The sequence below is a fragment of the Spodoptera frugiperda genome, chromosome 20 (assembly GCF_023101765.2).
Source record: "Spodoptera frugiperda isolate SF20-4 chromosome 20, AGI-APGP_CSIRO_Sfru_2.0, whole genome shotgun sequence".
Lineage (NCBI taxonomy): Eukaryota > Metazoa > Arthropoda > Insecta > Lepidoptera > Noctuidae > Spodoptera > Spodoptera frugiperda.
In genome coordinates, this window is record NC_064231.1 from 5,074,541 (window position 1) to 5,087,956 (window position 13,416).

At 34.7% G+C, this 13,416-nt stretch overlaps 1 protein-coding gene and 1 long non-coding RNA gene across 10 annotated transcripts in view; one reads left to right on the forward strand and one right to left on the reverse strand.

Moving 5' to 3' along the window:
• The window catches only part of LOC118282249 (neuropeptide FF receptor 1), a 155,791-nt gene that overhangs the window by 99,689 nt on the left and 42,686 nt on the right, over positions 1–13,416 (forward strand). For both annotated transcript variants that reach the window (XM_035603237.2, XM_035603238.2), the window contains exon 3: positions 10,831–10,973. In XM_035603237.2, coding sequence (XP_035459130.2) covers positions 10,831–10,973 — 143 coding nt within the window. The remainder of the gene's footprint in view (positions 1–10,830; positions 10,974–13,416) is intronic.
• LOC126911978 (uncharacterized) overlaps positions 1–13,416 on the reverse strand; it is a 153,008-nt gene that overhangs the window by 49,321 nt on the left and 90,271 nt on the right. The window lies entirely within an intron of this gene.

Below are 13,416 nucleotides of genomic sequence, written 5' to 3' on the forward strand. Positions count from 1 at the left end.
CTGGATGATTTTCTTCCTCAAAAAAAAAAATACACCTTGATAGCCCGGTTTGATTTAGTCACGTCGTAATTTTGCTAGACATTAAAATAGTGTGTATGTACTCCCGTATATACTCTTACTTGAGTTTGTGAAGTGTCAATACACTCGGCTTGTCTCCAAGCTCTGCTCTTGAGAGCATACATTGCGGTGTCGTCACGTCTGACTTGGAATGTACTGAGCAAACGTGGAATGGTTCGTCTATATCTATTATTTGTTTCTGATATATCATCTTTTCTTTATATATATTGACATTTTCTTGTTCTTAAAATAATATTTTTTAATGTATTGTACTTTCACTTATTTTTTACTGGTAATAATCATTCATTTATTGTTTGAAATTTATGTAAACTAAGTATGGAATGTATGGAATCTAAGTACTAGGCTATACTCGTAATATGTCTATATATTCCTTTTTGATGAAGTACAGCTCCAAAAAGAAAAATATAATATAAACAACTACATAATATTCTTTATAAATATGAAACATTACCTGTACCGCACCAGAAGATTAACGAAAATATTTTATTTTATTCTTAAAAGTTTTAAAATACTGTCTCAATTCATCTCTATTAGTGGCCCATAAATAGCGTAGTAAGTTCAGGCTACGTTAAAACTAAATAATAAAAATATTTCACGTCTGTCAGTTTGCTCATGTCTGTATATTGCAGTCAGCTATAAAAGACGTGCCTTTATATTTATTTGTTCTAAAACTGAGAAACGTAAGCCAACCGTATATGCAAGGATTCATGTCGAGTAAAAAGTGCTGAAAATACCTTTTGATAAAGATTATGAGAAATCTATTGATAGATTTTTCGATGCCATAGAAGTGTACCTATGCTTTAAAAAGTTCAAACCTTTATCTTTTTTGATGGCAAATCCTGTAGAAGAAAATAAGCAAAATGTTAAGGTTTTTAACGAGTATAATTCCTCAAATGTAAGTTTAGAATGATAACCTAGATGGACTACTCAATACTCGCACAAATAAACATATTTACCATATTAAAATAGTATCCATAATAGGGATGATTAGGTCAAAAATAAATTATCACAACTTTTCAATACAATAAAATATTCAAAAATAATCACACTCTCATTCAAAAATTTGATGAACTACTTAATTTTCGATTTTTACTAGCTAAATTTCTAGAAATAAGTTTGGTGTTTTGACGTCAAAAACGTATGACGCCATAATAGAGTATTTCATACAAAGTTCATAGAAAAATAACTTTTTGACGTTTCGAAAAAAGTATTGAATTTGGACTAGTAGGAAACATGCGTATTTGCTATTAATTTTATAACTTCTGAATTTCAATTGAATATAATGCTCTGTTTGTTTAAAAACCTCGCCCTTAACACATGGAATTAATTTGAGAAACGCGTTCACAACCAAATCTTGGTATTCTTGGAGTACCTTCTGTTAATTAAAGTTTACGAAATCCCTTCATTGATTCTACATACCAATCAAACCACATACGCATCAATTACCAACCATATTCCCATGGCATGAGAGTTTAAAATCTATTGTGAGATCGTATCGATTAACTAAACCCCTTGAGGTCTGTGACTGACATCTTAGAGGTGAAGGGATTAAATTAATTAAACATTCCCCACTATTTTGTTAAGAAAATTAATTCTTTATAGTAGGTTGTTAAGTAATTTTTCAGTGTTTAAACTAAATACGAACATCATTATTAATTTGAAACTTCGATTGATGGATTCAATTTACTTTTAAATCTTTTTTTCTGCTTCATTGATTCATTAGTTGGCAGCTGGGTTATTGAATACCAGGTAATGTTGTTGAGTTGATCGATATTAACCTATGTATTTGAGGTTTTAATACGAAAATTGCCGTTTTCGTATCAAAATTTGCACGAAGTTTGGTACTGTATCTATTAAGTTTTAAATTAGATGAAATATATAGAGTAACTGGTAATAAACATAAAACTAATGAGTATACAAAAAGTTTCTTTGGGAAAGTTGTTTGTAAACATGAGTACAATCTCGTGTTTAAATATCGTTCACTAATTACTATTCACCCTATATAACTATCTATTCTGAAAATCTAAACCAAGTTCAAGGTGTATACAGAGTGTCCGTAAACGTGATAAAGTTTCTCCCCGAGGGCAGTTGATACGGCGCGCTGTTAGCTTAGAGGCCACTTGACCAATATTCCCTCACCCTGTTGACTAGCTACGTCTAGTATTAGAATGTATTGGCTTTTTCAGTGTTTCGTAAATGTAAGGAACGGTGTCGATGCTCCGTCGGTCATTCACCTCACTTCGTTTGTGTGGTTTCCAGAAAAAGACCTTGTATATTGACATTAGTGGGATTCTAGAGAGATCAAATGCGTTGTATCTTGAACTGTGGTTTTGATCGTATTTTTATAGATACAATATTTCTGGATATTTCATGTCTTAAACCAAACCATGAAGGAGTATATCTACAACATATTATACAGTAGGAGGATAGGATTAGATATATAGGAGTAGATATACATCGAACATACAAAATGAAATACATAAATACACGTGTACAAACAAAGCATAAGTAGGCATATAGTTATGTATCTTATAAAGGTGAAAATAACAGGAATAAGTTAGAATATTAACAAAAAAATAAACAAACCAAAATGCAATGAGTCGCATACAAGTCACAAATTAATAAAGAAATATTATAAAAGAATGGAGTGCGAATAACTTCTCATTAGTTTTGCATGAGTGAGCATTATTTGATGAAACTCTTTTATTAATATTACTCCAATGACTTGCTGTTTATCAAATAAAACAACTATTTATTGCTTTATTACATTTTGTATGTTCGATGAATTTTATTTGTTTTCCAATATTGATTTCATGCATAAAAATGCCATTGATTATTCACTGATTGATTGAAATTTGAGAATAATTTTAAGAATTTTTCATATTTTTATTGTATTGTAGTGAATACATATATAATGATCAGATTGCCGATATAGAAGGGCCGAATTAAAAGTACCCTTAACCGACGAGCATGCATGAAATGACTGATGACTGTTGATGAAGCGAAAGAGGTATATAAGATTCGTAGCAATTGGCGTTCCATTGTCTTTGCCTACCCGCATTTATTTTTAAGGTGTGAAAATCATCCAATGACTTCTCTCGTCTTGGGCGAGGAGAGAGGGAGTGTAAGACTCTTACTGATTGGGAGAGAGGCGTGAGGTTACATATGTGTGTGTGTATGTAAAAATATTTTTATCTAGCTTCAGTGACTGACAAAATTAGGTCGAAGTTTAAAAAAGTAAACACTGATTTAATTAAATAAAACATTAGAACTCAAAACACTTGGAGTAAAATGCAAAGTGTGGGTAATAACATTAAAATTTAAACAAAGCGGACTTAATTAGGGACTGTGTTCATTTTTTGTGGTTCCTAGAAATGGTTCACATGAATGTGAATTGTTTATTTAATGTGATGTAATATAAAACTGTAATGGCGTCTCCATTCCGAATGGAAGAACAATAATATGTCCGAGTGATGTACCACATTTGGTGGTACTTCATTATATCATTGTTTTTGTTTTAGGTAGTTTTGTTTAGGAAGCTGTGTTCTTGTAGTAAGGGGAAGAATTTGTTGTGTGAGAATATTAAAAGAATTTTTAAACAACTGATGTATTGGGATAGATAAACAGCAAAAATATTACTTCTTTGATCAAATGTGACCACAGAACATAGTCACGAAGCTATGTTCTGGTTTTCAAATTTAGAATTTTTATCAACTATCAACTTCATATTTTTATAAGGTCAACATCAGTACTGTTTCGCTAAAAACTTAAACCAATTTTAATTGAATCAAACTTATTAAAGAGGTGATTAGTCAAAATATCAATTAAATAAGCCATAATGACTTTTACTGCTACGGTTATAAAACTTATAACTGCTTGATATTTAAGCTTATAATTTTATCGACGGCCATTTGCAACCAACGCTTACGTAATTAGAACACAGAAAGTCAACTCATCATTGGGTCGTTTAAAAACATCGATTAATTTTGTTTAATTTTGTCTAATTTATAAAGATTTATGAGTATTTTTTTATTAAAAAATAAGTCTTTTGATTAGTTCGGTATTAGAATAGATTGTCATTAAAACATAAAACAAAATGATTATAAATGAAATAGACTATAGATACCCTTTCTAAAAGTAGTTTATTATACGTACTAAAAATTTTATCCGATTTATACAAAAGCGCCCTCGTTAAAATCTGCCTGTCCATCAAAACTATAATCCTTAAAAGGTTTAATGGGATTTAAATCCTTTTTTTAATATTCATACAGTTTTGTGTATAGAAAAATGCCAAGTAAATATTATGTCCAAAATAGACATTCCAATATTAGATATATAGAATGCAGAGTTTGAAAAATGTGAATATTGGATCGTACTTTTTTATAGTATAAGCTAGTAAACGAACAGACGCTAATGGTAAGCAATCGTCACCGCCCATGGGCTTCCGAAACACCAGAGGCGTTACAAATGCGTTGCTGGCTTTTTGGGGTTAGGTATTTAAGGATTGTTGGAGAATCGGGGATTGGGAAGAGGGTAATTGGGTCTCCGGCAACCTCACTCACACAACGAAATACAACGCAAGCGTTGTTTCACGTCGGTTTTCTGAGAGGCCATGGTATCATTCCGGTCGAGCCGGCCCATTCGTGATTCAGAAATCTTTAATTTTTTTATGAGACATGCCGGCAATCGAGCAGACGTATTACATGATGGTAAGCAATCGCCGCTGCCCATGGACACTTGGATTAATGTTTACGTAATATTCAAATCTATATCAACTTCAGTATTATTAACATTTTCAATACCAAAATCCTCACGTGATTAAATGTTTTTCACAATCCCTAGATACCGAACTAAGAACCAAAGTAAATACTAGTCTAACAACTTATGTTTTATAGTAGTGCTTTCAGCTTATCTGCCAAGCCACTCAGTCAGTAGAACGTAATACAAAAAGATTTGAAAGGTTCACCTTTAACGTTCGCGTTTTGTACCTTCTTCATATAATTTGGCTTAAGTGCAAATAAAAACCGTGAGAATTTGCTAGCAACACTCTGGTACACTAAGCTGAGATAAATGGTTGCTGACTCGGCACTTACATTGGCTCTATTGCCGTCCTTATCTAGCACGTTAAAAAGCAATTGCGCAGCTGTGACAGTGATATAGCTAAGTGATATTGTATGTTGAGATACCGAAATGGCAAGCTACAAGTTGTGGGAATTTATTCATTTTTTATGGTGCTCAAAATTGAGGTGATTGCAAAAATATTATGGTTATGAAATTATTATTATTATATTCATTTGGTTTCACATATTTGGATCTAAGAGAATATTAACAAATCGTATGTTCAAATGTCAAGTTTTAAGATTGTCAAAATTATAAGGATTTTTAGCTAGGTAATGTGATTGGCAGGTGATGTAGAATTGGGCTCAAAGTTTCGTCATTAAAAAATGTATGCAATTTGGGGTAAATCGTACGATAACTCAAGTTTGATGCTAAATTCAAATTCTTTATTTGCATGTTTAAGCTTAACGGCCTTTTCAAGCGTTGCAAATTTGAGGGCTATCACTCACTTATCATAAACTACTAGAACTTAACCTAGAACATAACATAAAGCTATAGTAGTACGTATTTCTTAACTTACTTTAAATATATAACTGTCTAACTTTCTACTACACGTCACATTACAATTTCCCGATGGAAATCCGAGTGTAATTTGTTACATAACAACTCTGAAGTCACCAAGGTCCACCTGTTCTATGCATGTGGCACTTCGCCAACACATTCTCCACTCTCTAAGATAACAATCCTTCTTGACACTTGATTTAAGACGGGCCCGGCCTATTTGTATTGCTTTTATAACTGGACAAATATTAGTTGAGTCATCTGTTGTGATGGAAATGATTAATGACTCTTTAGCTGAGTAGGAAAACAGGCAAGGGTTTTAGGTATCGATTCTCAGAATGCATTATTATTTTTAAATAATCGGGATTGTGTGCGTTTTTATGATATAAGCCGGTAAACGAGCAGACGAATCACCTGATGGTAAGCAATCGCCGCCGCTCATGGACACCTGAAACACCAGAAGCATTACAAGTGCGTTACTTTTTAAATTAATTATTACGTAAGTGTATTTGCGTATCATTAAGATGTAATTCCTAATGAAACAACAACTGGTTGTCCAAATAAATAAATAAAATTATACCTAAAATGCATATATTGACATAATTAATTACAAATTCAGAATAGATTAACAAAATGTACTTTCCAATTACAGAGATATGTTGCATGACATAGCAATTACTGATGTAGGGCGTAATATGTTAAGCCGGCTATTCAACCCGCGGCCTGCTATTCACTGGCCGTCAGCTTTCATTGAGTGCACAATTGCAATTTTGCCAATTCAACCAGATTAGTATCTGATGACAGGTTTCAATATTTAACGAGGATATGTTTATTTATGGCATTATTTCTAGTAGTGTGAGTTTTGCTGTTTTTGTTAGCCATTTGCAACTTGTTCGTTTTTTATACCTAATAAAATTCGTTCATACAAAAGTAGTTTCTAAACATCGGTAATAAAATGTATAATTGAGTGAGAGAGAGAGGACATCGGTGTTCTCTTGAGGTACGTTGCTCCATACTAGGTTTTTCTTGTGTCGTGGGTGCGTTTACAAACACACACACAGACACGCAGACACGGGACAACAATTTGTGTGTACTTTGTTATTTGTATGTTCTTGACTAACGGCGCATTCCAAAAACCTACCTATCGGTAGATTTGCCTACCAGAGGTAGAATATTGACACATTTTGTATGGAGCTTATGTCAAAATTCTACCGCTGGTAGGCAAATCTACCGATAGGTAGGTTTTTAATGCGCCGTTAATGACTTTACTCTTTTTATTACGTAAATGTGTACAAATGTTTTAATGTCCGCACATATTTTTAATTGTCTGTCCTATGAAAAGGTGAACTATTTAATAAAGGTAAAACTAAGCAAATCAAGACCAAAACAAAATACCGTAAAACACGTAATGCTACTTATTATTATCAAAGAGTAAAAGTCTTCATCGCAAAGCAGACTTTAAATCTCATGTCATAGAGTCGTAAATCCATTGTTTCAGATTTGTTATTCTTTTCAGAACTGAAGCATTGGATTTCAGATCAGATCTGAACAGAGAGGCTTTGCCAATAAGTATTAAGCTTTCTACGTTATGTTAAATCTTTTCGTGAAACTTCAGTAATCTTGTGTGTGGAGAAATTTCAGTATTTTACACCAGTGGCGTAGCATGCCTTGGCGGGCCCCCGTATATTTTTTAATGGGAAAATCATTTAATGGCTTTTCACACCCGGTCTCTCCAGCTTCAAGCAAGCAAGCCTAGGGGACTTAGCAATGCTATAACAGCGAGCCCATGTTTGTTGATGGCCCATACGATGACGTTAAATTTCATAAAAATCCTGTCTCATGCTTTACGCGGAAAAAAAGGAATTGATTATTTGGACTTTTCTAATTTGTGACATGAAATTAAAAAAAAATGATTTTTTTTTGCTTACGCACGTTCAGGGCCCCATTAGTCCAGGGGCCCCGTATAATTGCTACGGCAGATACGCCCCTGTTTTACACGAACATCTGTTTAGGTAAAGCCAAACTCTAGTTGAGATCTGCAATATAAAGTTTCTGGTTCTGATCTCTTTTCTGATGTAACCTTTGAGTTAAGACGAAGACAAATAGAACTTTGTGGAACTCTTTTGTTATTATTGTTTGTGCGTGTGGTTTTACCCGGATTTGTCTGAAGTTATATTACGTACTATTAAACGAAAAAATGGAGGATTTGAACTGTATGTATGTATGCATGTATGTTTGTGCACGATTATTTCGCGTTTGGTTGAACCGATTTTGATGCAGCACGGTTTTAAATATAACCTGATCTTAAAAAAAGAAGGCGGGAAAGAAAATCTGTAACAAAAAGACATTTCAAGACATCATCTAAAATGTTTGTTTTGAAGTATTTATTATCCACGTACGAACCCATGACCGCTTGCCTGGCAGTCGAACTTTAAATGATATTACTAAAGGACATAGCAGTAAGCAAAGCCTTAGTAACAGGGCTCATTAGCATTGATTACAGATCCAAAAAAATTGTGACGGGTAAATAACGAAAGCAATTTAAGGGTTCACAAATTTGAGCCCACATGAAATTTGTCACGATCAAATTAATCAAAGTTTGAACCTTTGCCCGAAATACGAAATTAGTTACAAAGCACATTATTACATCACATTTTATGTTCACAAATACGCCTACAGCTACTATTGTTGTATTTACAATAGGAGTAGGCGTTAGATTTATGAGAACAAATTAAAATCATCCTGTGGGTTTAAGATTTAGGCTGTTGAATACAAAATCACTTACAAGGAACCTCCCTGTAAGTGAAATACCTGACCTTTATGGATTTTTAACCTTTTCGTTAGATCTAGTAGGCAACTACCAGGTTGTCTCGATCTTTTTTAAGGGGGGAAAAATCATCCTTCTCCGGTCTTAGGCGAGGTGAGAGGGAGTGACAGACTCTTACTGACTAAAAACTACTCCGCTCCAACTCCTGTTGTTTTTCGAGCCGGAGTCCCGGTAACCCGATAGGTAGTCCGCGGCTCCGGGTCGGCAGCTCGTCATCAACCCTGCTGGGCCCCATCTGTGGTAGTTAGATCTAAAATATCACAGATTTCCACTTCTAATATTTTATCATTTACGTATTTTCATCTTATGCAAAACATCATGCTGTGTCTATCATATCATGTTAAAATAAATTTCAGTTTTATTTCAACACTGATTAAGTTCAAAATCTAAAAAACATGATAGGATTGATGTACTTGCGCCTGTACAACTACTGATCAAGATAAGAAACGTTTTGTAAGTTAACTTCAACCTAAGTTGGAAACCTACGCAGTCAATTAGTCTTCAAGATATTAATTCTCCCCGAACTTCTTATGTGGATTAAGGGCTAAAAGTAATTTATTATTCGTACTCCCTTTACATTATCGTTATTAATGGTAGTCATAAATCACCTGGAACTTATCCAATTTGCATTTTTGCTTCCTCATTGGCTGAAGTAAAATAAAAAAGTAAGATTCTGTGTGAGTTTGTAAATGAACTCGTATCGAGAAGTGACGAAGATAAAGGTACTTTTTAATCCCCTGTACTTTGGGTGATCATTTCGGCTTTACGAGTATTGTATACCAGCTGTGCCCGCGACGTCATCCGCGTGGAATAATGACTTTGGATAGTTTTGCCGCGGTCTCAGCTCCTCCCCGTAGGTGATAGCGTGATAATATGTATATGTGTTACCCGGCCTGTTCTTAAAATTTTGTTTGAATATTCAAACAATTTCACTTCAAATTGTTTGAATAGTAATATTCAAACAAAATTTAAAGTAAATCTATGAAGTACTTTTTAAGTTAAGCCCGGACATGCAAACAGATAAAACATTTAATATACAGTTTTGATTTTTCTACGATTTTATTTATATTTAATAATATGCAGATGAATTCAGTCATAATTATGTTAACACGGTCGCAAAGTCTTCGTGGTTTATTTAACTTTCGAATTATATTAACCTAGATTATAACTATGATGTGACTTCATCCCAAATTTGATAAACGCCTCAGATATTGGTATTCATTATAAGTATGAACGCCTGTATTCGATTCTTGGAAGTATACTCAATCAATTACTAATACGATCACTTCTAATTACTTGAGCCTTATACCTAGTACAAAGTTTACAAAGGTACACAATATGTCAACTTTACTAGAGCAAACTATGTATATATTAGCGCTTAATATCACTAGTATTTATAACTTTATCACCTAGTCTTGTTGCTAACTAATCGGCATGTGTTGTATCGGAGTATAACATATCTCTCACCATCTTAAGCCTTAGTCAGTAAGAGTCTGACACTCGGCTCTCGCCTCGCCCAAGGCGAGAAAGTCATTGGATGATTTTCCGCCCTAAAACAAAAAACAATCATCTTGGTTAAAAAACCAATGATTGTTTGTGCTTGCACTAATAAAACATCAGCTTAGGCGGCGCATGCACCCATTACTGCCTGGCTCGGCAGCCCGAACAGTCGCGCATATAAAAATTCTCCATTCGTTCGAGCATTGACGATGATCAATGCTCTCTTGACGTCCGCACCAGAGTGTGATTTGTTCGCAGCGAGATGGAAGGATGTATGTCGTGAATGTTTAAGATTTTGTGAGAAGATGGATGGCTGATGAATTAGTTTTAAGTAATTAAAATTATTATACTTTAATATCACTTTAACTGTATAATGTATTGGCTTAAGTAGTAACATGATGCTAGTTTTTTGTAAAAAAAATAAATAATAATAAACCAATTTGCTGTACGTCTCCTTCATTTCTTTCCGTTTCGTCCTATTTTAGGCTGTCATTATGCAATTTTGTCCCGCCACCTCTTTGATGTCATCTTTCCATCTCATCTGCGGTCTACCAACAGCTGATCTTTGCACCACGAATTGCGTTTCTCTGGCTATATATTATCCCGCGCATTGCCACGTTAGCTACAAATCTAGCTAGCTAACAAATATCTACCACATTCAAATCCGTTCAATAATAATGATTGCCTGAAAGAGTCACAAACATGCATCCTCACAAACGTTCATATTTACAATATTAGTATGATACGAAACAAAACAATTTAAGTTTTAATTCTACCATAATAAAGTCCTGTTTCCATTGTTGCAGTGTGACGAACATATTCCTGGTGAACCTGTCGGTGGCAGACCTGTTAGTGACGCTGTTCTGCATGCCGGTGCAGATCGCCAAGTCCGTCACACTGCTGTGGTACTTCGGCGAGGTTATGTGCAAGACTGTCAACTTTTTGCAAGGTAAGATATTTTAGTGGTTTATATATTTTGGCACATTTTATAAAGGGATGTAAAATAATAATGCCGTTGCGTGTGGCTAGGTCTCTGTCATAGGGTTCTGTTATAGGGGTGAGCCTATTGCCATATATTCGACTCCACACTCGTATATGTTGTCATACATTGGACTCCACTTTAGAATATGTTATTAGGGATAAATTATTGAATACACGTCAAGATAATACTTTATCTGTCACGGGAATCGAACCCGTGATGACAACTCGACCAAAAATTGAATGGTGCTGGTGCTGCAGAACGGTGGCTGGGTAACTAGCTACTGTGCAACATGTCGGAGCAACTCTTGTGATTCACAGATTGTTGTTTCGGGCATGTGTATCATGTGTATGTGAAATTGTACATTTGTGAAGGTTACCACGACACTAGAGAAAACGCAGCATAGTGTGATGCAACGTTTCTTTGTTTAAAAAAGAAAATAATCGTACGGCAGTAGTTAATATACTTAATAGAAAATTTACTAGCAAAAAGATAACATTTTAGCACAATGTTTAACTAGCAAAATATAAAGGGTAATTTTCCTGTCCGAACAAAGACGAGGAGATGGGAACTTCATGCCGCACCACAAAACTAGCCAATTATAATAATTGCCCCAACTATTACAAAGGTATTTTGTACAAGCAGCAAGCCAAGCTACTACTGTCATTCAATTTTAGACTTTATATTAAAACTAAACAGCTGAAAATGTAATACAGGAATTTGGCAGGAATGGGTAGGTTCACCTGAGAGAGTGCAGCAGCTCTCTGTAGTTTTGGGCTATACAGTTATTGCAGTTATGTATAGAATTGTTAGTACTAAATTATATCGAGAATAGTTGCATTCTAGAACGCATTGTTGGTATTATTAACCTGAGGGCACGGCAGTATCCACGCCAAGAAGAGTGCGAAGTAAACACTACCGTACCATCCTATACTGTAACCATTTATTGGCCTTGATCGTCGAGTTGTACACATATAATAATGAATAATATATCATCACGCCTTTAATCCCCGAAGGGGTAGGCAGAGGTGCACATTATGGCACATAATGCTACTGTACAATGTACACCCACTTTTCACAATATATGTTGTAAGTCCCATGTAATATGTGGTGAGCCTATTGCCATATACTGGACACAGTTCCCGACTCCGTGTTACTACTGAGAAATTTTCGAAAAACCGATAAAAGCCCAGTAATACTTTGTTCGACCCTGGAATCGAACCCGAGACCTCTTGTCCGGCAGTCGCACTTGCGACCTCTCGACCAACGAGGCAGTCTGCAGATAACATTAATAAATAAATATATCGCAATAAGGAACCTTTAACCTGGCACGACTTTGTCTAAATTTAATTACTTTTTAGAGATAAACAAGCAGCTCCATCGAGTCTTGGCTAGTTTTTACAAAATGTTTTTGATGAGACATTTCAATTTAGTTTTGGAATTTTGAAGCTGTATAATCTAATTTGGTTACAACTACAATAATTGTAGGGTCTTAGATTGCTTGTTACAGTTCCTAGAAACTCCATACAAACGATAGTCGATAGTTTATTGCACTGCACATAATTTGTGATATCTATAGAGTTGCGGTGATTGCTTCCTATCACGTATGTACTACACTTAATGCTATAAATATAATGTATGAGAAAATAAATAAAACTCAGCTCATTTATATTTAAAGGAGTCGGTGGGTAAAAGTTAATTAGCAAAATAATATGTCTGAAAATAACCTCCCTGTAGTAGGTGTGTTGTGACAAAAATAGGGCTAGCAATAATAATGGTATTTGTTTGTTTTCATTGTCACTAATTAGTGCATGTATGACCAATTATAGCTTGATCGTTTGATAATAGGCTTATTATTATTTAAGGAAACCTGCGTGGGTACGATAAAATGTCAGATGTATGAATGTAGCTTTAGGTACTGTAACTTACCAATTCGACTACTGAATAACAATATTCTGACAGGAATCTCTACATCTACAAAGCCTTAAAATCCTACACAGAATACCTAGGTGTCACTTGAGATTTAACAAAATTTATTTATGAATTCACTCTGTAGAGTTTTTACACAGGTTCGAAACACACCTGTGAGTTGATGTTTATTTGATAGCCGAGCTGAACCGTTTTATTAGAGGTCGGTAAATCCCTATTTGGGTTCCAAGACAACGACTGCGTTAAACAAAATTATGTGGTTTTCCGCCGTGATAATGGTTATTGTTTACTCTCTGGGGTTTAGTTTACTCACCTCTCTCTTTTGAAAACATGTAAACAGTTGCCATGTGTTAGTACAAAGCATTTTGGGTCACTTTTAGACAGAGGAATGTACTATATGATATGTTTGACTGCACGGTTGGCGCGGTGGCTGGACACCCGGTTGCCACGTAACGTGTAGCGGGTTCGATACCCGCACAGATTA